Source organism: Canis lupus, chromosome 30 (genome assembly GCF_048164855.1).
Source record: "Canis lupus baileyi chromosome 30, mCanLup2.hap1, whole genome shotgun sequence".
NCBI classification, from domain to species: domain Eukaryota; kingdom Metazoa; phylum Chordata; class Mammalia; order Carnivora; family Canidae; genus Canis; species Canis lupus.
The window spans coordinates 30125009-30150009 of record NC_132867.1 but is presented as its reverse complement, the minus strand read 5'-3'; the positions used below and the strand labels follow the sequence as shown (position 1 = coordinate 30150009).

General features: G+C 45.3%; 1 protein-coding gene across 10 annotated transcripts in view; it reads left to right on the top strand.

Annotated features, from left to right (window-relative positions):
- Nucleotides 1-24294, top strand: part of TIAM1 (TIAM Rac1 associated GEF 1) — a 388153-nt gene extending 363859 nt beyond the window's left edge. For 9 of the 10 annotated variants that reach the window (XM_072806716.1, XM_072806719.1, XM_072806718.1 and 6 more), the window contains 8 exons: nt 2925-3104; nt 3211-3329; nt 8851-8959; nt 13646-13704; nt 14256-14358; nt 16938-17025; nt 17765-17937; nt 21613-24167. In XM_072806716.1, coding sequence (XP_072662817.1) covers nt 2925-3104; nt 3211-3329; nt 8851-8959; nt 13646-13704; nt 14256-14358; nt 16938-17025; nt 17765-17937; nt 21613-22082 — 1301 coding nt within the window. In that variant the 3' untranslated portion in view covers nt 22083-24167. Of the gene's footprint in view, nt 1-2924; nt 3105-3210; nt 3330-8850; nt 8960-13645; nt 13705-14255; nt 14359-16937; nt 17026-17764; nt 17938-21612 lie in introns of all 10 variants that reach the window. The other variant, XM_072806723.1, reaches the window with a different exon arrangement.
- The last annotated feature ends 707 nt before the right edge of the window (nt 24295-25001 follow it).

Here is a 25001-nt window from a genome sequence, read left to right as displayed (position 1 = left end):
TGATGGATCATTCTGAGAGTCTCCAGAAAGCTGTTTTGCTTCCCTAGTTCAGCATGCAGTGTTGGTGATAGGTAAAAGGATTACAGCAAAATCTCCCAGGGGAAAAAAGTATGACCAGTAGAAAGTTTGATTGCAGAGAATCTCTGGAAATCAGCCTTCTCCTTCTTAACACTTCCCTGTGGCTGTCATGTGCACAGCTGCTGGTCAAGTCCCTGAATAGGTAAATAATTTACACATGTTATGCTTTCCTGCTAGAGAGAATGAGCTTAATTTAAAACCTATTATAGGAAATATTAGTACAATGCCAGGTCTCTGGATAACAGAAGAGCCTGCCCCAGATAATGACATACTTAATGGCAGAGATAGTTCTCGCAACGGTATCTACCTCGGCGTAGAAATTTCAAGGGCAGCTGGCAATCTCCGTGTCATGTTGTCTGGCCTAGACTGTATCTTCACATGTGCTCTACTGGTCATACCATTCTGCATCCTATATGTATTTCTTTTTAAACTTTAACTGAATGCTGCCTGTTACGTGATTGTTAATGTAACAATTTTAGAGCACTTTGTGCTACTGTAAAATCATATACACTTTACAGTCCTTAGAGCAACTTGTGTTGTTTTCAATCACTCAATTAGATGAAATTCTGCCCCTGTAGGTTTTTCTTAATTCAATGCCATTGCTTTTTTGCACCTGAAAAATACTATCGCATCTTTCAAAACAATCCCTTAAAACATTAGGTAGGTATGACCTACATTTTTCTAATGACCAGATGTGCCGGGACGCCTGGGTGGCTCTGCCTGTATCTCTGCCTCTCTCTCTCTGTGTCTTTCATGAATAAATAAATTTTAAAAATCTAAAAAAAAAAAAAAAAAAAAATGACCAGATGTGCCAACAGGGTGAAGAGAAGCCTTTGAGAGCAGAAACTACTTGTCTTTGACTCTTAACAGGCTCACAGCTCAGCCAGTTGGGAGTGACACTCCTTTGGCTCACAAGGAGCTGAGAACAATGCCCTGTTTTGTTCTGACATGAAATGCAGCTGATGGATTAAATGCCCATGGCCATATTTTGGGGCTTGCAGATTGTGGAAGGATTTCTGTGCCCCTTGTAGATGTGGGCCTATATTCGGGATATCCCATGGAAGCCAGAGCTTTCACATGTATCAGCACTGGGCTGCGCCTGGCTTCCCTGACACATGCACCATTCATTCCCGGTGTCCTTTCTCTTCAGATTTGTTCTTTGAAAGGAGAAGAAATGGTGGCTGAACCCCTGGAGTCTGATTTCTCGTAATGGGGCTTAACAGGGATGAAAAGATTGTGGTCTTTCTGAAGCCACCGTCACGTGGTTGCTCTTTTAAAGCTAGAATAATCATTTTACAATTCATGATGTCCTTTTACAACATCTTCTAGTCTTGGCTCACGCTGCTCATCACTGGAAATAGAAGTACATTTTTGGTCAGAAGTGTTTTAGAAAACGTATGCCCACTGTTAAGTCACTTTGATATGATGTCTTTTTCCCCCCATTTTTTGCACTGACTCCTTTTTCCCTCTCTACCATTTCTTTGCACCTGGAAGGCATTAATTAGCCTTGTCTTCCTAATTATGCACTGGTGGGTACCCACAGCTCCCCAGGGCTGATTTTCAGCCCAGCTGGGACACAGATAAAAACCAGGCTGGTGAGGAAAGCATTCCCTGAGTTATATGAGGTCAGATGTACGTTTCCCTCTGAGAGAACTCCCCAGTCCTGGGCAGGAGAGCCTGCCCTACAGATGCTAATAGCAGGTAGCACTGAATTAACATAGAACAGATCTTAAAAGGCGTTCACTGTGGGAGACCCAGCCCTGCTCCACTTCTTAGAGCTGCAGAGGTCTGCTGCTTCTGGGTCCCCCCCCCCTTTCTCAAAAAGAAAGGCTCTACTGGCAATGAAAGGCTTGAAAGACTGAGAAAACCAGGGTAAAATGTAGGCTTTCTGATTATTCAGATAGGGCGAAGCCAACAGATCAGAGGACAATTGCCATTGAAAAGATAGTTTGTTACTCACAGTTTCCCAAGAGGAAGTGGCATGAGGAGCCACATGGGGCCACACCAGGTAGTGCCAGGGCTAGTCAGGAAGCCAGGGGGGAATGCGGGCACCTTTATTGTGGTTGGTGCAAGAAGGAGGAGCAAGGCAGGGTAAAGAGAGTTAGGCTTGGGTAATTTCAGTGGATTCTGGGGGTATCAGGGCTGTCCCAGGTTGTCCGGGACCTGGCCTTGAGGCAATTAGGGCAAGGGCACGGTGGCCCAAAGTGACAGAGCCCAATACAAGAGGGAGGGGCATAGGGGGCTCCAGATTGGTTGGTTTTGGAATGAATGGTGCGCTCCCAGGTGAGTCCTTTACTACCTCTAGGATTTGGCTGGCCTTGGGAGGGGCTGTCTGCAGGGTCTCTAAGGCCCCAGATGTCAAAATATCAGAATAGAGGAATGCCCGCATGGCTCAGTGGTTGAGCATCTGCCTGTGGCTCAGTTCATGATCACAGGGTCCTGGGATCGAGTCTCACATCGGGCTCCCTGCTCAGCGGGGAGCCTGCTTCTCCCACTGCCTATGTCTCTGCCTCTTTCTCTGTGTCTCTCATGAATATAAACCAATGAATCAGTCTTTAAAAATAGCAGAATAGAAAGACATTCTTAGTACAGGAGGATAAAGAGCAGTCCCTGAACTGCTGGGGATAGGATTCACAGACCCTGTTATCCCTTTACTCAATCCCTGTTTTTGCCCCCGAAGAGATAAGACCAGGCCTTCCAGTTGTCTCTCTGGGGCCACCTTCCTTCCTCCTGCCACCCATTCTCCACTCAGACCTGGGGAAAGGCACCTTGGAATAAGTGAGGGAGATTGCAAGGAGGGGGACCCTAGGGGTCCCACCCTGACAGCCTGTGTTTCTCTCTTCTAGCCAAGACGGACCCGGCTTTCAAGGCGTTCTTGGATGCCCAGAACCCGAAACAGCAGCACTCCGCCACTCTGGAGTCTTACCTCATCAAGCCCATCCAGAGGATCCTCAAGTACCCACTGCTGCTGAAGGAGCTCTTTGCTCTGACAGACGCAGAGAGCGAGGAACACTACCACCTGGATGGTGAGCCCCGGGCCCCGGAATCTGCCCACCCCATCCTCCCACCAGCCCATGCCCCCACAAGGGCCCTGAAATAGCCTTTTTTCACTTCCTGCCTATTTTCTTCCAGTGGCCATCAAGACTATGAACAAGGTTGCAAGTCATATCAACGAAATGCAGAAAATTCATGAAGAATTTGGGGCCGTGTTCGACCAACTCATCGCTGAGCAGACGGGTGAGAAAAAAGAGGTAAGAAAGCCGACTTCTCAGGTCACCCAGCCGCGAACCTGGGTTGGTTTCATTGTTTTGTGAAGATGTCCTTTAAAAGTAAAGTAGTTACGAGACTGTTGCTTCTGTTGGTGGAACTTTTAGCCTGTATCCAAGGCTGCGGGTGAATTTTCTTCCGCAGCTGAATTATTTCTTAATATAGAAACTGTTGTTTCTGAGTCTCACCCCTAACCTCTCGGGACTTCTGGTTTTGTTCTGTTAAGTATGAGCATGAACTTCCAAACATAGCCTGGGCTGCTTCTGTAGGCACCATAAAAGGCCAAAGCTATGTCCCTGGAGATTAGAATAATGCTCAGCAGGTAGTAGGTGCTCAGTCAATATTTGCTGAATGAATGAGAGTTTCAAATGACTCTAAATCTTTTTTTTTTTTTTTTTTTTTTTTTTAAGTCTACCTAAGGGGCACCTGGGTGGCTCAGTGGTTGAGCATCTTCCACTCAGGTAGTGATCCTGGAGTCCTGGGATCGAGTCCCACTTCAGGCTCCCTGTGAGGAGCCTGCATCTCCCTCTGCCTATGTCTCTGCCTCCCTCTCTGTGTCTCTCATGAATAAATAAAATATTTGGAGGGAAAAAAAAAATCTGCCTAAAAGCTTACTTAGAAGAAGCAGTGACGGGAACAGATAACACCTGAGAAAATCTTAGAGCGAACTTGGAGTAGTGCCTGAGTTATTGAGAAGAGCTTATAGGAATAAAAATTCTGATAATACTGAGATGAATCAGATGGATACAGTATATGTGATAACATTCATCACTCCCTCCGGACATTCAACTGGAATATTCTCCATGGTTTTGCTTTCTGCCTTTTAAAAAAGAAAAAGGAGAAAAGGCAGGAGACAACCAGAAAGAAAATCACTCCTGCCGGGGTGAAGGGGAGAGTTAAAGGCAAGCGGGTGAGGGGAGCTTGGTTGTTTAGTCTTGCGGAGAGAAAATAGCTTTATCTTCGAGGTATACAGGGTTCCCATCCAGGCTCATTTTTATGTCCTTAGGGAAACAAAACAAGTTTTCAGACTGCCAAAAGGTAATTTTTCAGAAAGAGGTAAACTCTTGGCATCTCCTATACACATAAAAGCAAACACATATTAAGAGGTTTATTTTACTCACATGACAGGAGGGAGCCAGGCAGATGTTGAAACAGATTGTTGGAAAGGTTGTAATAGCACAGGTGTGTGTATACGAAGTGAAGAAATACTGCCATGATTTGTAAGTGGAGGCACACTGGTTTCTCCACAGTGGGAGGAAGACTGTCAGGTGGGTGCCTGACAGGACATTTGCTGCCTACACGTTCCAGAGAGTTGCAGAGGAGCTCAGAACCGCCTGGAGGGCTGGAGTCTCATGGCCTGGGAGGGTGTGCTCTAGAGGATGCATCATTTTCTACTAAAATAATATATTTTTTCTACTAGTGTGGCAAGCAGAGTGTGAGCATGTTCTCAGTCGACCTGCCAGATAATTTCATCAGTCAAGAGTATAGGAAAGGTGGACACTGCGACTCTGGATTTAGTTCTCATTTTCTTTTCTTTAAAAAAAATTTATTTATTTATTCATAAGAGACACACAGAGAGAGAGAGAGAGGCCAGAGACACAGGCAGAGGAAGAAGCAGGCTCTATGAGGTAGCCTGATGTGGGACTCGGTCCCGAGGCTCCAGGATCACGCCCTGGGCTGAAGGCAGGAGCTAAACTGCTGAGCCACGCAGGGATCCCCTAGTTCTCATTTTCTTATAAAACTTTGGTAAGAAGGGCAGCCCCGGTGGCTCAGAGGTTTAGCACTGCCTTCTGCCCAGGGCATGATCCTGGGGACCCAGGATCGAGTCCTGTGTCAGGCTCCCTGCATGGAGCCTACTTCTCCCTCTGCCTGTTTCTCTCTCTCTCTCTCTAATAAATTAAAAAAAAAAAAAAAAAAAAAACTTTTGTAAGAAGAAAAACATGGTATGCTTATGAAAGGGCAAACACAGAAAAAGGCAAGAAGAAAAACCATCCCCAATCTCAAAGCAGAGACCTTATCACTCTTAACGTTTGGGTGTTTATTGTGATTTTAAAAATTTGGTATCTGCCTATGCTTAAACAGTTATATTTTCAAAGTAATTTTATGGCTTGTGTTTTTATATTGGACAAAGAAATGTCATGTTATTTTAAATTATTGTGTAATAGTTCATTGTGTGGCTGAACAATGATTTACCTAATTCCTATCATTGGACAATTCTCTTGGCCTCATTTATTGACTGCTATGAATAGTGCTGCAAACATGATTTGTCATAACACTTCCCCCTCCGATGTTTTAGTTTGTTTCACTTTGACAGACGTGTATTTTACTGGGTCTTGGAGATGAACGTTTTCATTACATTTCATTCTATTGTTCATTATATGCCAAACTGGTTTCTGGATTTTAATGACCTTGGGAGCAAAGGACCATTATGCTAAAGACTGGAAGATGATGTGGACGATGGATTGCAGAGCATTTAGGAAAAAAAAAGATAACAATGATTCAAAAGTCAGGGACTATAAAAGGGAACATGGCTTTGGTGAAACTGCCCGTCCTCTGAAATGAAATTCTGACAATCAAGTGAGAAATCTCTCCAGCGAGGAACAAAGAGACAGAGTGCTGTTCAAAATAGTCTCCTGTGAGCTGAGATTTTTGTAAAAAGAGATGCACAAAAGATGGAAGGAGGGACATGGAACTGCGTACCAGTGTTAAAGAGAAGGTAAATCCTATCTCCATATTCGGACATCCAAAGTCCAGAAAGATAAAGGCTTGGAAAAGACGCCAAGGAGAGCAATAAGAGATTGTGTTTTAACGCTTTAAGAAGAAAAAGAAAGAAAGGCTCCCAAAGCAGAACAGGGGTATCGTAGCCAAAGATGATTAATCACTCAGGGAGAAGAACTCCATCTCCATGCAGTCTCCCTTTGATAATGATCTTCCAAGCAGAAAGGATGGAATGGGCTGGATTTCACAAACCCACAACCCAAGGGAGGATGGGACGTGGGGCAATAGTGCGCGGATCAGTTGCAATTCTATCAACTGCTTGCAGCATACATTGCAACCCTTATGGAAACTTGGAGGCAGACAGTTGGAGGCGTGCAAGTTATGTCCTGGTTCTCACAAAGGTGATCCTTGATCATTTTAGTTCCCCTTTAATGGCAATATCCAGCAAAAACCGAGAATGGATTTATGAACAGTTTGTAAACAGTTACGAATCAGAACATTTAGCAACGTCTGTTGGGAAAGGTAAGTCACAGTTGAAATGGTGACATTCCAGGGATGCGAGGTGGCTGCTCCTGTCATTGGCCAGCTTTCCTGAAGGCAAACACTGTGATGAAGCCAGACCTTCAACCTCCTATTCCTGTTAAACCCTAGGGAGCTAGACTGGACCACATAGAACATCCCTGTTGCTTGAGTAGGAGGAAGCAAAGGCCAAAGAGGACATTTTCCCTTAGGAGAAGAGCTCAGAAGGTCCTGTGCAGCAGGATGTCCCAGACTTCTAAGTAGAAATTAGTCTTGCGGTTTGGGCAGAAGATTATGAAGGCAACCAGTAGAAGGCCAAGGAAGGTACCGTTGGCCAAAGGGGCAGCCCTGACCAGCGCTTATTCCATTTGCCATGTGGAAACTTGAACGAAACCACGTGCACTGGGACTGGATCAGTCCACATTTACGATGTTACAAACAACTCAACATCCTGTCTTCACACTCAAGTGTGTGGGCTGGCTGAACTTTGGCTTCCCTTGGTGAGCTCCAGCGTAGAAGACTCAGGTGTGCTCTAATTATCTGCCTTTTTGGATCCAGGCTGAAGAAGCAGTGGATGGCTTAGGCATGTCCTTTCCACGGCTGGAAGGGGGCAGCTCAGGAGGGCTGGTGGAAACTCGTTAGCCCAACTCCGTGGCCCAGGGCACATGGCCAAGCCCAGAGTCATCAGGGATTTACCTGGTCTAGTGGAAGGTGCCAGAAAAATCACATGGCAGAGGGCGCAGATACAGAATTATGTTGGAGGGAGGACGAAGTGTTTGGACAACCATCTGCCCTAGTGACCTGTAATCACCTTTAAAGACATACCCTCTAAGACTGTGGCCCGGAATGGCAGTTGTGAATTTGATGTCTGTGTATAAGCACTCCCATGTGGGTGCTTGGGGCATGGGTAGGAGACACTATCTAGTTCCCTTAGCTGGTACTGTCCTGGAGGTTGGTTGGCTAGTTATTTCATAAGTACAAACAAACTAATATGATCGATGACTTTTTTTTTTTGCCCTTGGCTATACTAATAGAATCAGTATTAGGTCAGTAATAGAATAATTATTATCATGACAACCCCCCAGCCACCAAAGTGGCAGCAACACCACTGTATTTTGTACAGCTGAAGCCACGTCTCTAGCCTTAGAGTCTGGCTCGGTGACTCAGGAAGAACAATGCCACATGGCACTGTGTTCAGCGGAGGGCTGCTTGGTCGCTGCTGTGTCTAGAAACCCTGTCAGATCCTAAGCAGCAAAATAAACCAGACCTTTGAGTTGTCCTTGAGAAGCTCAACACCGGGTTTTTAAAGATTTGAAATGCTGCCTTGAGCTTGATTTCTGTGGATGCAGAACCTACTGACAGTTGATGGCATTTCTCAGTGGGGGGGGGGGGGCTGGGGTCTCTGATCATTACAGAGGCTTGTTCTCTGATGTTTGCACCGAGAGCAGGTCAGGAGACCAGGTGATCCTCCCACCTGTGAGTAGGCTGCTGGGTGGGTAGGAGGACGAGGTGTGGGTGGGCTTGCACGTGGGCACTGGACTCCGGTGAGAAAGGCAGACATGGCTGTCCGGAGACATAAGCCCTGGACCTGCAGAGTCATGTCTGGATGGTTCCACGACCAGAAGAACTCATCTGGGACGGACTAGCGTTTGACCTCCCCAGCCATGCCACTAGACCTCATGATCCTGCGGATCTCAGAGCTCAGCCCACGACACACTTAGAGAGCACTCTTCAGACTCCTCAGTTGGCTTCTCTCTTCCTCTTCTAAAGTGGAATGAAATCTTCTTGAGAATGAGTTGGGAAAGGAAAAAATAATTCATTCCACTGCTTCCCGGCAAACCTTGGTCCCAAGGGGATTGAAAGTCACAGATGGAAAATGCCTGGTTTCCTGGGGGTGGATCTCTGTGATTCGTGGCCATTTATCTGTTTTGGGGAAACTGTCTCTGCTTGAACACAGAACTTTGCCAATTTTGTAGATCAGTTTTGACAGATTTACTGGGTGTGGATTTGGGGGCTCCTGTGTCTACCTTTTGCCACTTTATTCTTGAAATTCTTGTAGACAGACATGGGATAAAGGTGGAAAAAAAGTGACCAGATTTTTTTAAAGAAAAAGTAAGATTGACATGAAGTAAGATTGACATTGGCCTACTGGATTTTAAAACATGAAATTCTCAAAATGAATGAATGAATGAATGAATGAATGAATGAGAGAAATTCTCTATGTTTATACCACCACCTGGTAAGTTTTGCCCCGTCCCTGCTTTTCAGGTTGCAGATCTGAGCATGGGGGACCTGCTTTTGCACACCACCGTGATATGGCCAAACCCACCAGCCTCCCTGGGGAAGTGGAAAAAGGAGCCAGAATTGGCGGCCTTTGGTATGTATCGGAACAGGGTTGGGGCGCTGGGTGGCTCAGTCCATTGAGCATCTGACTCTTGATTTTTGGCTCAGGTCTTGATTCCAGGGTGAGATCGAGCCCCACATCAGGCTCTGTACTGGGCGTGGAGTCTGCTTAAGATTTTCTCTCTCTTTGCCCCTCTCTGTGCACTTATGTGCATGTGCGCTCTCTCTCTCTCTCTCTCTCTCTCTCTCTTAAAAAAAAAACAAAAAACCCAAGAACAATAGGATTGGCGGCAGAGAGCACAGAGAGGGAAGCTAGGCTTATTTTTCAAAATAAGAATATTTCTATCTCAACACCCAGTTTATTAAAATTAAGTTCATTACAGTTATCTGAATTGGCCTCCCTTCCCTGGCCACCAGCATGTTGCAAATAGTAAATGAAACCCTTCCAGTCCAGCACGGCCATTGTGACCACCCAGTTACGTGGGAGGGAGGGCATGACCGTGCTAAGTCTGCCCCATGTATAAACATATAGGCAGAGAAAGATTTTGTTGTCGTTGTCACTCTCTGAATATCTTTTCAAAATGATGGGGTGAATCATAAGCCAAGGAAAACTAATGTAGAAAATGAAGACAACGCTGTCTTTTTCTGAGACCTCAAGTCTGAGATCGTTCATCGTCTCTCTGACTCTGCTGCTGGGTGTGATGCTGGGATTCAGGGCATCATTCCACAGCTGACCTGTTGTGGCAACTGGGATGCCTTGATGAGTTGTGAGGTGCTTCTCAATCACAGGGAGATGCTTGTGAATGATTTATTTTTTGATAGATTAGCTCAGAAGATGTAATTCCTGCAGTCAGAGCCCTCATGTGGTTGTATTGCGATAGGCTTTTTGAGAGAGAAAAGTATGTTTTTTTAGCACACTGGGAATTGTGTGTAATTCAGGAAATCTGGCTTGTGGTTGCACGATAAATGCTCGTACAGCATGCAGTGCTGTTCTGAGTGTAAAACAACTAACAGTTCATGCTTTTGTTTTATGTTTTGTCTTTCTTGAACCCCCACAGAAGATTCCTGGGTAGGAAACACAATACAAAGGAAATCTAGTATTTTCATTCTCTTACCTTACCTTGTGTTTCTAGGGGCAAGGGGTGGCTGGTTGCTTATTGCTTCTTTAACAGGACACTTTTTTTTTTTCCTTTCTCCCACGATGTGAACACAGTATCCCCAAATGGAACATCCTAGTGATGTTAAAGCCAGAGTGTTTAACAGAAAGACTATTGATCTTCCTGCTTAGATCACTCAGCCTTTACTGAAAACCTGAGTGACGTTCCTAACATTTTCAAAGAGCCACTGGAGCTGTTGATGCCATTTCCTTAAAAATAACAAAGATGGATAGAAGTGAGCAAGGAAAATGTGTGACCAAATATGACATATAAAAAAGTACTGGGATATTGTAACATGTTGGTAGTTTGTGATGGGCGGCTGCTTTTGCCAGGGGTAGGTATAATTTTTTCTCCTACTACCCCCCCCACCCCCACCCCAGTATTACCAGTTGTGCTTCTTATATTGTAATTTCTTCCTGGAAGGGCTGGGAGCTTTCTGATGCTTCTTGGTAGGTCACTTCTGGGAAATATGATTCGAATTAAATGACGCAAACCATCTATCTACCTGTTTCTGATTCTGGGCTACAGATGAAACATTCCAGAGTTCTGCATTGGGATTTTTCACAACTATCTCCTGACTTGTACAGATTTCCTGTGGTTAGAAATAAACAAATTAAAAAAAGAAAAAAGAAAGAAATAAACAGATTTAGGGGCAGCCCGGGTGGCTCAGCAGTTTAGCGCCGCCTTCAGCCAAGGGCCTGATCCTGGAGACCCGGGATTGAGTCGCACGTCGGGCTCCCTGCATGGAGCCTGCTTCTCCCTCTGCCTGTATCTCTGCCTCTCTCTCTGTGTGTCTCTCATGAATGAATAAATTAAAAAAAAAAAAAAAGGAAAGGAAAATAAATAAACAGATTTAGGGGTGTCTGGGTGGCTTGTTTGGTTAAGCGCCTGCCTTCAGCTCAGGTCATGATCCCAGGGTCCTGGGATCAAGCCTCACATTGGGCTCCCTGCTCAGTGGGGAGCCTGCTTTTCCCTCTCCCTCTGCCTCTCCCCTCTGCTCATGCTCTCTCTTGTCTCTCTCAAATAAATACATACAATCTTGAAAAAAAAAGAAACATTTAAAAGAAGAAAATACTTGGATTGGGTGAAAGGAGGGGTGGACCAACTTTCTTTGTAAAAGGCCACATAGTAACTGTTTAAGATTTCAAGGGCCAAGAGGCCATGTGTAGCTTTAAAGACAGTCATAGACAATATGTAAACAAGTAGGCATCTGTATTCACAGGCTGTCCTAAGGGGGCAGCTGGCCCCAGTTTGCCAACCAGGGCTTATAAAAGGTTCTGGAAAATGCTGGTTTTGAGTTTTGGGGCTTTAGCTGCCACTTGCTGCACAGGCTCAGATGGAGGATGGTGCAAGTTTCACTCTGTGTCACTCTCTTCCCCGGGGCTGGGGAGAGGGGTGGCTCCCCAGAAGGGAGCCCCCAACACCTGTGCTGGGTGGAAGTGGAAGCTGCACCTCCCAGCCCATTATCAGTGATCACGCTGCCAGGACATTACCCCAGGGGCCATAGTTAGCAAGGTGCGAAGGACCCGAGGCCCTGTGGGAGGCTTATTATTAAGTCGTCTCCAGAGTAATAGTAAAGAGAAGCGGGATTATGAGTCAAATGCAAACTATCTTCACCATAATGTGATTATTTATGGATTCCCAGTCCGTAAAAGTGACATGTTTGGCAGTTTGGGTGTGGCTTCAGGTAGCAAGACAGAGCTAAATAGAGCCTTAGACGTGCCTTTCAAAATCAGCAGAGTAATCACCACGGAACAGGCAGCTGTTGGGTTAAAGCATGATTATGTCTTGTTTTGGTGTAAATCTCTAATCTCAGGAAACCGTGCAGGTTTCTTCTGAAACCGACACAGAAGTGCCACCAACCTTGCACCTTGATGTTTTACTCACAGGACAGCTCATCTGTGCTGAATGTTGATGACCATCAACCTTAAAAAAGAAGAGAGTGTGTCTAGGCTTCCAGGTTGCTGGGTGTTAGATGATCCCCTTCGGGGGTGTGGAGGGAGTGCTTGGGGCCAGCAGGGGATGCTGGGAGTTTCAATTCAAGGTGCATCCAAGAGATTGGGCAGCACCACAGTCAGCTGAGGGCGACTAGCACCAAGGAGTCAGGGAGGGTTTAAGGCAGAGGTGGTCATAGCCCCGGCTGAGGCCCACTCTGGCACCACCACTGTGATCCAAGATGATGGAGGTCCAGGTAAACCGAGGAAGGCCAAGGAGCCTTCAGAGAACCGTGGCAACCACCCCATTGGGCTGTGGTCCCAGTGACATGGTGGGTCTTCTGAGACTAAGGTCGTTGGACACCCCCTCCTGGGGTGGAGCTCCCTCACTCTTTAAAGGGATCTGTTGTCTTGGCCACTGTGAGGTCTGAAGGCTTCACGGTGAGCATGTAGGGCCTCTTTGGGCATTACCCAAGCTGGTGTGGCCTCCTTGGCCACTGGGAACTTTGGAGAGGGAACCTCTCTGTGGCTCCTCTGGGATTCTTAAGGGGTCAGATGCTGTGAGTTGTTTGAAGGGCCAGGGGCAATCCAGACCCAAAGACCAGAGTTGATTTCTTTATACCCTCAGTTCTTTTTGCAGTGGAGGTTAGGGCCATCCTCCACAAAGAGGAGGCTTGACTCATCGTAAATAGGATGGAAAATGAACCAGATACTTTGGGCTGGTTGCTACAGGGCCTGGGAGCCTGCCTCCCTCCCCAGCCCCCGCCTTGAGACTTTTCTGAATATCCATTCCCTTTGTAATTCGGGGTCTGGTACACCAGGTGTGGCCCTTCCCCCTGCCCTGGGACTGACTAGGGTCTGGCTCTGCCTTGGGGCCAGGACATGCTGGGGGGGGACGGAGTCCCTGCCAGCCAGAGCCAAGGATGGGCTCACTCACCTTCCGGTCCTCTGGGCGCCTTGTTCTTCCTTCCCTGGAGGAGGAGTCCGAGTCGCTGAGTGGTCACCATGCCTGGCATTGTTTAAGGAATTCTATGGACTGTGCATAACTATTGTGTCTCCTCCACCCCTCAACGACTGTAAGAATAAACCGGCCCACTCCCTGTTTCTAGATACTTCCTGTGATTCAGCCTGTTTGGAAGAAGTGCAATTGCATTCTGCTTCATAAACTAATTTCCATTCCTTCAGGTCAGAAAGATGAATTCTGGGTCCCAAATTATGAACACTCTGTGTTGTGTATGTGTAATATTAGGTTGGTTGACATAAATCACTGTAAGCAATATTATTATTATTATTATTATTATTATTATTAATGTTTGTATCATTCTCCAGCTCCCGAACCAGTGCATTTTTGTTAAAATGTGTGTTGCTGGAATTTTAAACTTGAAATGACCCCATAGTTAAACTATATGTGACCCAAAAGTTTCCAGTGGGGCAGGGAGGGCTTATTTCTGTTTATTTCGGCTTTCTGTGTTTTATTATGGAACCTGGAAAGTCTCACCAGGCTTGGTGAATGGGCGGAAGGTGAAGTCGCTGCCTTCTTCTGAGCTGTGCTGATAACCAAAGTTAGCGGGGTTCAGGGGAAAGCCCCACACATTATGCACTGTAACCGCCTGTCTTATTTTTTTCCAGTCTTCAAAACTGCCGTGGTCCTTGTATATAAAGATGGCTCCAAACAGAAGAAGAAACTTGTAAGACTTCTTACTTCACCCCTGGGTTGAAAGGATCTCCTTTTCTATCTGCTTCTCCTTTTTAATCTGCATAATTGTCATTCTGCCCCTTTGTCAGGCACCAGGCTCTTATGATTTCCTTGTCTTTTTTTTTTTTTTTTTTTTTTTTTTGGTACTTTTTACATACATTTGAAGTGTTGCTCAGGAATGGAGGAAATTGCCCATCTTGCCTTCTCTCTGGCAGGCCGACACTGAGAGCATGAAAGTGAATAGCTATTGAACCTGCCTGGCCAGAACCTTCCTGACTCTTGTTTCCTTTCTCAGCTGTCCTTCCGGGGCTCCCTCTTCTCCTCCTTCTCATGTCCCTCTTTTACCTGGATTTGGGTAGCAAACCAATTTGCACACCTCGTGCCTATGTATCACATGGCCTCTCTCTTTCTGCTGGACAAACCAAAGTGCCATCCAGACAAGCACGGGGGTCCCAGCCTCACTGATCTTCTGTAAGGGGGTGGGGATCCGGTCTAGCCTAGAGCACACTGTTCTTAGGCACCTGGTTCCTTCTCTTCCTGCAGGTAGGATCTCACAGGCTTTCAATTTATGAGGACTGGGACCCCTTCCGATTTCGGCACATGATCCCTACCGAAGCTCTGCAGGTTCGAGCTTTGGCAAGTGCAGGTAAACTCTGAAATGTGCTTGGGTGTGTGTTTCCGACATGTGTGTGAATTGTTGCTCTGAAGCGATGCTCTTGGTTGAACCACCCTACCATCCTTTTTGCTCCTATATTTAACTCCCTCTTCCCTGTCTCTCCCTTGCCTCTTGTTTAACACCCAGACATTTATTAACTATTTGAATGAATGAATGAATGATCTGAATGTATGGATGTAGCATCCTCAATATCATTCCAAGGAATTCTAGTCATTCTGTTGTATGTATTAATATTACAGTGACTAATGTCTGAGTAGCAATGAGTCTTGAACTTCTGGACAGAATCTTTGAGACCATGAGCAGATAAAGCCCATGTACAATAACTCACTTGCTTTTTAACCAGGAGACCAGAAAAGACCACCAAAAGCACAAAAAAGCCATTAAATGCATACTTGTGTGTGTGTAGAACATTACAAATCTTTGTATTAGGGTGGAGGCCTTTGAAATGTCAGGTGTTAGGATGCCTGGGTGCCTCAGTGGTTGAGCGTCTGCCTTTGGCTCAGGTTGTGATCCTGGGGTCTTGAGATCGAGTGCTATATCGGGCTCCCCACAGGGAGCCTGCTTCTCTTTCTACCTTTCTCTCTGTGTCTCAAGAATAAATAAATAAAATCTTAAAAAAAAAAAAGAGAAATGTCAAGTCTTTTTCTATGATCCAAATAGCAGTGAAGCGAGTTGTGGAAGAGCAAGGAATATATATACTTGTTAATATAAATGAGATGATGCTTGAAGCTCAAGAGAGGAGCAGTGAATCCCAGCAGAGTATTGACCAAGAAAAGGAATATTTCTGTGATTCGGAGGCCCCATCCAAGGCTTAATTTGAGGCCATTCTAGGGAGGAGCTGTCAGCAGTGGCTCTCCTGAGCACACCCCAGAGGGAGCACCTTTGGGAGTCAGGTAGAAACTCTCAGCCCACACCTATTCCCTGTCCCAGTTGGACAGCAGGGACAGCCATCTGGCTGCAAAGCGGGGCCAGGAGAGGGATCTCCACACATACACAGTAGATCCGTTCTTCTATATCCTCTTCTGGCATCAGGTGTGTCTGCTGTGTGTTGCTCATTGTTTGCCCACTTGTACTTGTTGCTTCCACGAGCAACAAAATTGGCTCTGCTCCTCATAAAACCAAGTCCCTCTAGTCCAATGTCCTGTGGTATTTAGGAAACCTTCAATTACTCATGCAAATTAAACTAGGTGTAGCTTCTTTCATCGCTGTGATCCCTTGTAGTCAAAAAGGCAAATGCAAAACCCACATCGGACAAATGTACTCAGGATGATCATGTGCCTTGAGAAGGTGACTTCCTGATCCTCCAGCACAGAGGTTTACTCCGGTGCCTTTTTACTTAGGATTTAATTTCCGAGACCCTCGAAAGGTAGGTTGTAGGTGTAACACAGCTGTCGTAGCGTTCGGAGGCCTGGCTACCTCAGCACTGTTCTGTCTTCCTTCTGCAGTCTTAGGTTGCAGATTATCTAGTTCGTAGGACTTCCTTGTGCCTGGTTTATAAAACGGAAAGCTTATGTTTATAGCAAACTGCAGGCTTCTCAGCCAGACATTTTCCCTTCGTTGAGGACTACATACATAAAGAATTTAGTTTTGAAAACAAAGCCGTCTTTGTGATATGCCCTTCCATTCTCGCTGGTTTTCATTCAAATCAAGTTTAAAGCAATCAAGATAAAAGCTTATTTTAACGGAGTTATAAAGACTAGCCAACACGTTTCTCATTATGAGATACATGCCAGTGGATCAGGAAAACCCGAATGTGCAATTGCTTGATTTTTATCTTCATTGGGGAAGATTTGTGAAAATTTTGGCAGACGAGTCCTGCTTGGGGTTAAATAACGTGGGTACAATGAGGGCTTGTGACCAGGGCTGTGACCTGCCGGGGAAGGCCGAGACCTCACCATGTGCAGTCTTGATGTTTGCAGTGATTGTTCCTTTCACAAACACTCTATTCAGGACTTAAAAAAAAAAAAAATGTGGTACTGCGGGCGTTGTAAGGCTTAGAAATTAAAGTCTAACTGTTCCTCACCTTCTCAGCATCCCATTTTTGCTCCCCTCAGAGTGGGTAGCCTGGGGGCGCTGAGAAAGAGGAGTCCCATTTGTTTCCAGGACCTGCTTTTCCAGGGCACCGGCCTGGTCACTCACAGGGAGGGCTCCCAGCATGGACACGAGGACCTGCCTCTGTGGCACCGGCCTGTTGGCATCTGCCTACAGCTACTCAATTGAAAGAGTTCAGCCAAACAGGCCATGCGTCTAAAAGGCCAGTTCTTGAATCAGTATGATTGACTGATTGCCCTTTTAAACCATCGAGCAAGACATTTTAGCAACTGGAAATGTTCCAGGTGTTCTTTTTCCTTCACACCCATTAAGCTTTCAGTTTGTCTCTTTGAGATGACAGGGATGGTGGCGAGGCACCTCTGGTCTTAGGAGCTTCTGCACTCTGGAATCTTACACCCAGGTGTAGGGAATGCTTTTGTAAAAATGCAAATGAATCTCTTTGAGACGTGCCCTAATCCCTCCTCGTGCCTAATCCCTCCTCGTCTTAATTTATCTAGATGCAGAAGCAAATGCTGTGTGTGAAATTGTCCATGTGAAATCTGAGTCCGAAGGGAGGCCCGAGAGAGTTTTCCATCTGTGCTGCAGGTAAGCCTGGGGCTGCGAGGGGGTGAGCGTGGAGGCCACACGGGAGGGGTGTGGCTGCTTGGGGTCCCCCTACCCACTCTGGGGTCCGCACACTAGCCGTGCATCCCCAGACACTGCGTGCTTTTCCTTGTGCGTTTCAGAAACGCGCTAACGCTTCTTAAAGAACATGAATTGGACAAGTTAAAGTGATTTTATCAGAACATAGACAATAACCTCATTAACTTTCTAAAAGGAAGTAGGGGGACGCCTGGGTGGTTCAGTGGTTGACTGTCTGCCTTCGGCTCCGGGCATGATCCTGGGGTCCTGGGATCAAGTCCCACATTGGGCTCCACCGGGGAGCCTGCTCCTCCCTCTGCCTGTGTCTCTGTCTTTCTCTGTGTCTCTCATGAATAAATAAATAAAATAAAAATCTTAAAAAAAAAATTCAGAATGAAAGGCTTTGCCAGAGCTATCAAGAGCAGAATCTGGCAACTTCTGGATGCAGGGTCAGTCTCTTCATTCATGGGCCATCTCTCCCACATTACCTGCAGATGAATCACAAAATGTAAAGGAAAAGAAGTACGTGTTCTCTAGCACCAGCGATGAAAATGTGGCTCAGTGTAGCAATCGGAGTTGTGGCCTCTGTCTTTAAACTTTGGTCCTCAGGGATGTGTGTCAGGCTGCATCTGACAAAATTAAAAGCTCCCCGTGTGTTAAATACTTTCCCCCTGACATGTGTAAATCTTCTCTCTCTTCATAGCTCTCCAGAGAGCCGGAAAGATTTCCTGAAGGCCGTGCATTCAATCCTGCGCGATAAGCACAGAAGACAGCTCCTCAAAACCGAAAGCCTTCCCTCATCCCAGCAATATGTACCTTTTGGAGGAAAAAGGTTGTGCGCGCTCAAAGGGGCCAGGCCAGCCATGAGCAGGGCAGGTACTGTGGGAATTCAGACGTTCAAGATCCCTGTCACCCCCACTCCACTGTAGGACTCCAGCGAGCTTGGCATTTTTGTTGAGCAAGAATCAGATGTGGCCCTATGGGGCTCACGTTGGAGTACAGCTCTTCCCTGGTGTGAGGTTCCTTGCCCTTGCCTCCTTCCCAGCATCTCCCGGGGGATCCACCCTTCATTTATGCCTCTTGCCCTCCTTCCAGCTTCCCTTCGCTGCCCTCCTCCCTTTGGCTGGGGCCTCCTTTCTCACTCTCCAAGCCAGGAAGGGAGCGCATTCTCTTTCTGGAGGGGCTCTCTCAGCCTGCTTGTGGAATGAGGAGTCGCTGCTTTGCATGACAGCCAGCTTTGTCTAGCAAAAAGCAGTGTGTCACGTCTCAGCAGGGGCACAGCCCACCATTCTGAGAACATGGTGGCCTTGTAATCCAGAAGCACGGCCATGCCGCCTGCCTCAATAAGGATTCCATGTTTGGTAGACCAGATGACACATCAGATGTTTACCCTTGCCTTATGCTTGCAACTTAATTTTTAGCTTCCGTGTTAGGTTGGGGAAGCCTTGAGCTGCTATTGGTAGAGAGGAATGTAGGGTTTAAATGATCCCAGAGCAAATAGTCTTTTAGGACTGGAATCATCACTGTGGAGCGGGGAGGAAGGAAGACCTATACTACCGTCTATACACAGCAGTAAAATATATCTAGGAAGAAAGAGATTTTCATAATGTAGGTATTAATGACATTAAGATATTAACACTTTTATCACTCCTTTCTTAAGACGCAGCCCCGAATTTGGCAGGGAAGATTCCAATAAAAGAGGCTTCCCTTGCATTTGCCAAGAAGGTTCTGGCCTTTGTCTTGATGACATTTCCGCCTTTTCTCAATTTTGATGATGAGGCACGGATAGAATTGTGAATGGTTGAAGGTTTTGGTAGACACAGCCTACGTTGCTTGACATGGGATATCATATTCCTAAGCACTTACGTTTAACTCATGTTGGAGGTTGGTTATCTTGAATCTATTCTCCAATCAGTTGATAACTTTATTGAAAATCTACTGCAGTGAACACCCAGTATTCTATTGGGTTCTCCAAGGTATCTTAAGAGTCTCACATACCTCTCTACCTACAATTTCTCTGGAGTCCTCATGTGAAGAAAGCTTTGCAGATCCCTTTATAAGCTCACAATAGAGCATTTCTCCTTAGAATTGTCTCACATAATCCCTTTACTTGCCTGGGGATGCTTAGATTAGGATTGAGAATACGTGTCCCAAACTCAGGAAACCCGCCTGTCATTGGCCAGGTTTTAACTGTTAATCAAGGGACCTAAATTCAAAGCTGCATTTACTTTGGAACTAAGCCATTTTAGTCTGTAGGACACGCAGAAGTTTTCCTGCTGAGACCCCTTTGGAAAGAAAACAAAACCAACCCACACATTATACCATCATGAAAACCAAGAGAAACCCTCCATGTCAGCCCATTGGCCTTGGCTTGATTGGAAGATTTTCTGCCTCATGGCTCATTTGAAGCTGAAGAAAGTCTTTACTCTTCTGCTTTTGAAACTCCTCAAGATCTCAGGATCTTCACATTAGGTGATTTAAAGGTGGTGCTTGAGTGGGTCAGCTAGCACTAGCTTGTCAGTCTTAACAATGCTCTGGACATACTCATCAGAGATTGTCTCTCTGAACCTCAAAAGGCTGGCCAGGTTTTTAGGTGTCCTTTTAATAAAGAATAAATACTCTTGTTTCATTATGCATTGTCATGAATACCCAGGTAGTTTATTTCTCTGTTCTATTTGAAAGGGACAGTAAAGCCAAATATCTTGCCGCCATACTCAGTCCAAAAGTACTATATGTCTGCCAATAACCCAATTAAAAATTGTTTTGCTTCAAGATTTTCTTATAATTTTCAGACATATGAGAACAGCTGAAAGAATTATACAGAACCTACCATCTATTCTATAATTGATATTTTTCTGTATCTTCCCCATCACATATCTATCCATCTGTCATCCATCACTCATCGTATTTTTGACACATTTCAAAAATACAGACATTAACCCATTTTACCCCTAAATACTTTAGCATGCATGTAAATCATTGGCAGAAATTTCCAATAGCCCAGTTTTGAGTTGAGGTAGTTCTAATATTCTAATATAGTGATTGGAGGGAGCTGGGCTCCACTACGGTGGTGTTGGGATTAAAACTGAAAGGGAACTTCTGCTTTTTCCTAGTGGAGTAGAAACAGTGGGGTTTTTACTCTTTTTTTTTTTTTTTCTTTTTTCTATTTTTTTCTGGAAACCTTTTTTCAGTTGCCCTCCTTGATCAAGAGGGAAGTCCATTTGTTCCATATTTTAAGAGGGTAGAGCACCCTGGAACCATGATGGGAACATGAGGCTCTGAGGCGGGAATGGGAGCCAACTCCCTGACCTGATGATACCTGCTGCGTTTGAAGTCATGGCTAGGTTTGGTAGTCATTGGGAATAATCCTCTTAGTTCTAGCAACACTGAAGCAATTTAATGGTTTTTAGGGCTTAGGTTTCAGGATCGCTGCTCCTGATTGGTGCCTAGGGTCTTGCCCTCCATTGGAAACCCCATGGTGCACTTCCCCTCCTTGGTTCTAATGCAACCACCACTCGACTAGCGAGGGAGAGGCAGCAGCGTTTCCCATTGTATGTGTCCTGTGTGTGTGTGTGTGGTGAGAATGTTCGTTTGCTTGACTGGGTGGCGTCTTGTGTGTTCGTCTCAAATAATTCTGGCTTCCTAGGGGGCACTAGGGTGAACAAATGAATTCCGAGATTTGTTTTTTTCTTAATTGTTAGTCACTTCATATGGCATTTTGAGAGTCAGCGGCACAGGTGACATAGATTATTTATTTCTCATTCGACTCAGGCACCGATATTTTAATTGCTCCGTAGAAGAGACATCGGTGATACACAGAATGTCATCAGGAGGGACTAAAGCTCACATTTGCTTAGCTTCACAGTTCGTGTGGGGCTTTGTCAGCAAGAGGGCAGGGCAGTAACTGGAGACTTGACATCTCCGAGAGCTACTCTTCTGTAGGCGTGAGGGCTGCTGAGCCCTTAATTAACTGCAGAGCCTCCAGAAATGTGCCACTTGGTTTCCCAGAAAGCAGTATAACTTGGACCAGTGCCTCTGCCTCCTTGACACATCACGGTGATTTCTACAAAGACAGTGGAACTCTAGAAGCATCCCTTACCCTTACTAAAAACCCATTCTGGCTAAGTGACCCTGGGACAGCCCCTGGGGATCCCCAGAGCACTGCGCCATGGAACGCTCTCAGGGTTGAGGCCACTAACTCATCCCGAGGTCAGTGGTCCTCTTGAATGCAGCACAGGGTAGAGAAATGGATTGTTTCAGAGGGAGGTGAATCCTCTTTACCCCATAACCAACATGTCCCTCCCCTGTGTCCCTCTGTTCCCCCCACCCCTCCCCCTTCAGTCAGTTGCTATGACATCCTCCAAGTCCAGACATCCGTGTGAAGTAACGACTCTAAGACTGGTGAAATCTGGACTTTAAGCCCCGAACGACATCAAGGCACTAAATAAATACCGTGTAGCTTTTGTTTTTTCTTTTCTTTTGCTGTCTGGCTTTTCATCGCATGTAAAGCATGTGGGGGTTTTATTTTTATATTTTTGTGTGTGTGTGCAGTGTCCGCCCCAAGCAAGTCTCTTGGGAGAAGGAGGCGGCGCCTGGCTCGAAACAGGTTTACCATTGACTCTGATGCCATCTCTGCCAGCAGCCCGGAGAAAGAGTCCCAGCAGCCCCCCGGTGGCGGGGACACTGACCGGTGGGTAGAAGAGCAGTTTGATCTTGCTCAGTACGAGGAGCAGGATGACATCAAGGAGACGGACATCCTCAGTGACGAGGACGAGTTCTGCGAGTCGGTGAGGGGCGCCGCAGTGGACACCGAGCTCCAGGAGCAGCTTCAGGCCGTGTCGATCGGTCAGCGGGAGAGAGGCCGTCGTGCCCTGGATAGTCACGCGTCCCGCATGACACAGCTCAAGAAGCAGGCGGCCCTGTCGGGCATCAACGGCGGCCTGGAGAGCCCAGGCGACGAAGTCATTTGGGTTAGGCGCGAAGACTTCGCCCCCTCCAGGAAACTGAACACTGAGATCTGACTGTCACTTTCCCCCCCTAGAGAGCGTGTGTAGATACTTACCCCCCACCTCGTCCCCGATCCCCCCCCCACTCTGTCCCCGCGAGGAGGAGAATGTTCCCTTTGGTCGCACTCTTGCACACACGGTCTTGGCGGCTGACCTGGTTCCGAAGCCACGTGGCCACCCAACTTCATCATTTCTCACGACGTCCGAGAGAATTGTTCAGAATCCCAAATAAGCTCGAGTCCTATCTTCTGTATATTTCCAAGGGCTTTTATTTATTCTCGACGCATCAGGGCTGGAAGCAATTAAAAAACTAAGACAAAGATTCGACTGCGCTGGAAAGCGAGTGATCCCCCCCACCCCACCCCCAACCACCAGGAGTCTAAAGTCCTTACAGCTGGTTAGTTGAAAGGATAGCACAAAAAAAAAAAAAAAAAAAAAAAAAAGAATAAGAATAATAAAAGTCACTGCACCTGAAATCAGCCCAGGAGCTATCTCTTAGTTGGGGAAACCACCTTCAAACACAAAACGCAACAAAGCAACTTGTACAGCTTACAGTGTTCTTACTCCTTTCCCTCTTTGGTGTCTGAGAATATCTGTGTATTTTGAGAATGTGTGAGGAGACGGTGGAGACGTATGTTTCGATGAGCTGTTTTTGTTTTGTTTTTGTTTTTGTTTTATTCCTCTCTCTCTTCTGTTTTAGTCTATGGCTGGTCTTACTCGATGTCAGTGTTCCGAAGTTCTAGTTTTGCATAGAATTATAAAGATGCCAAACTCTTTGAGAAGAGATCCAAATTTATCACTTGAGAAAAAAAAACACTATTTTTTGTATTTTACCTGAGATACAGGGGCACAAACAGATGAGAATTTTACAGTGTTAGTGTAACTGAGTCTAAAAAAAAAAAAATGAGGATTTTACCTTTTACAGAGAGAGTGAGGCATGGTGATTTATATTTATATACAAAAGGCCAAGGAGATGCTTAGGAGAAACTTTTTTTTCCAAGAAGAAGATTCCTTTTTGGGTTTTTTTGTTTTGTTTTGTTTCGTTTTGTTTTAATGTTTGAATCTCTATTTGAGATGGGAGCTTGGCTGGATTAAACATGACACCCGAATGGGCGTGTGTGTGTCTGTTGCACGTGGCGGGGGAGGGGAGACTCCTTCTCAAGGGGTTGCCATGGTGATCATTGGTTTTTTCCCATCAAAGCTGCATCTTCATCCATAGATTACCTATCCCTTCCCTGACCGTCCATACCAAACATCTTAACGAAACAGCCTCTTCAAAAGCATACCTTGTGTTTAATACTTTCTACAGACCAACAAAACAGGGTAAACATGCTAAAAAAAATCTAATGTTCTAAACAGATTTCCAAATAGAAAGAACAAAAACAAGTTAAAGCACTTTCGATTTTTTTTACACGGTTTATAGCTTTTTTTTTCCTCCCATTTCACAGATGTCCACTTCCTAAGAAGGGTTTAAATAATATGAAAACTTTCTTTTTGGGGAAAAATATCTATTTGGTGTTTGACACATCAGTAGGTACTTTAAAGACCTGAATTTTATAGTAGCTTTAGGAATTATATTTTATAAAAATCAGTTATGACTTTATATTTCCAGACAATAGAGAGTTCAGAACATCATGCTCCTGTGCCCCTGCTTGCTTTACCCGCTTTTCCACCCTATATATCCCTCCCCTTTCGGGTTTCCAGGGCTTTGAGCTTGATCTTTTGAAAGTTTTATTCTATTAAATTTTTGCTATATCTTCTGATTTTCTTAAAAAGCTTTAGAATGGTTTCTATACCCTTTGTACCACTGCATTGTTCCATATCACCTCCAGTTCGATTGTGTCCGGATGGAAAACTGAAGCAGAGGCTTCTGATAGTCACACTTACTAATCCCAGTGCAACAGTTCTGTCTGAAAATGCTGGAAAGTCTGGTGCTTGGAGAGGGTGCCATTGTCTCTTGTACATAAGGTCATGACGTGTCTATGTCAAAAGTTCTTATATATTTCTTTTATAAGCTGAAAGAAGGTCTATTTTTATGTTTTTAGGTCTACGAATGGAGCGTTGTAAATGCCTGTCAAACAATAAAAATACTGAAAAGTACCTGGAAAGTCCTGTGCCTTTTTTGGACGGGAGGATGGAAGTGGACTTTGGCGGGAAGGAGTCTGTGCGAGGAAATTCTTGGGAATGCCTGTTTTTTTCTCTAAATAATTAGGAGCATCAAGGGAAAGCTGACTTGGTAGAGCTTTAAAGGTTTTTTGTGGGTTTTTTTATGAAGTTATTTTTTTCAAATCAAGGCATAATTGACCTACGGTATTTGTTTCAGGTGCACAACATAATGATCTGTACGTGTTTCTATTGCAGAATGACCAGCACAGTAGTCCAGTGAACATCGGTCATCACGCATAGTTATAAATGTTTTTTTTTTTCTTGTGATAAGAACCTTCAAAATCCACGCTCCTAGCTACTTTCAAATATGCAATATGGCGTTTTAACTGTGGTCACCATGATGTGAATTACTTCCCCGGGACTTTTCATTTTATAACTGGAAATGGGTACCTTGTGACCCCTTTGGTTTTTTTGTTTTGTTTCGTTTTGTTTTTGTTTTTTTAATAAATTTATTTTTTATTGGTGTTCAATTTATCAACATACAGAATAACACCCAGTGCTCATCCCGTCAAGTGTCCCCCTCAGTGCCCGTCACCCATTCACCCCCACCCCCACCCTCCTCCTCTTCCACCACCCCTAGTTCGTTTCCCAGAGTTAGGAGTCTTTATGTTCTGTCTCCCTTTCTGATATTTCCTATCCATTTCTTCTCCCTTCCCTTCTATTCTCTTTCACTATTATTTATATTCCCCAAATGAGTGAGAACATATAATGTTTGTCCTTCTCCAATTGACTTACTTCACTCAGCATAATACCCTCCAGTTCCATCCA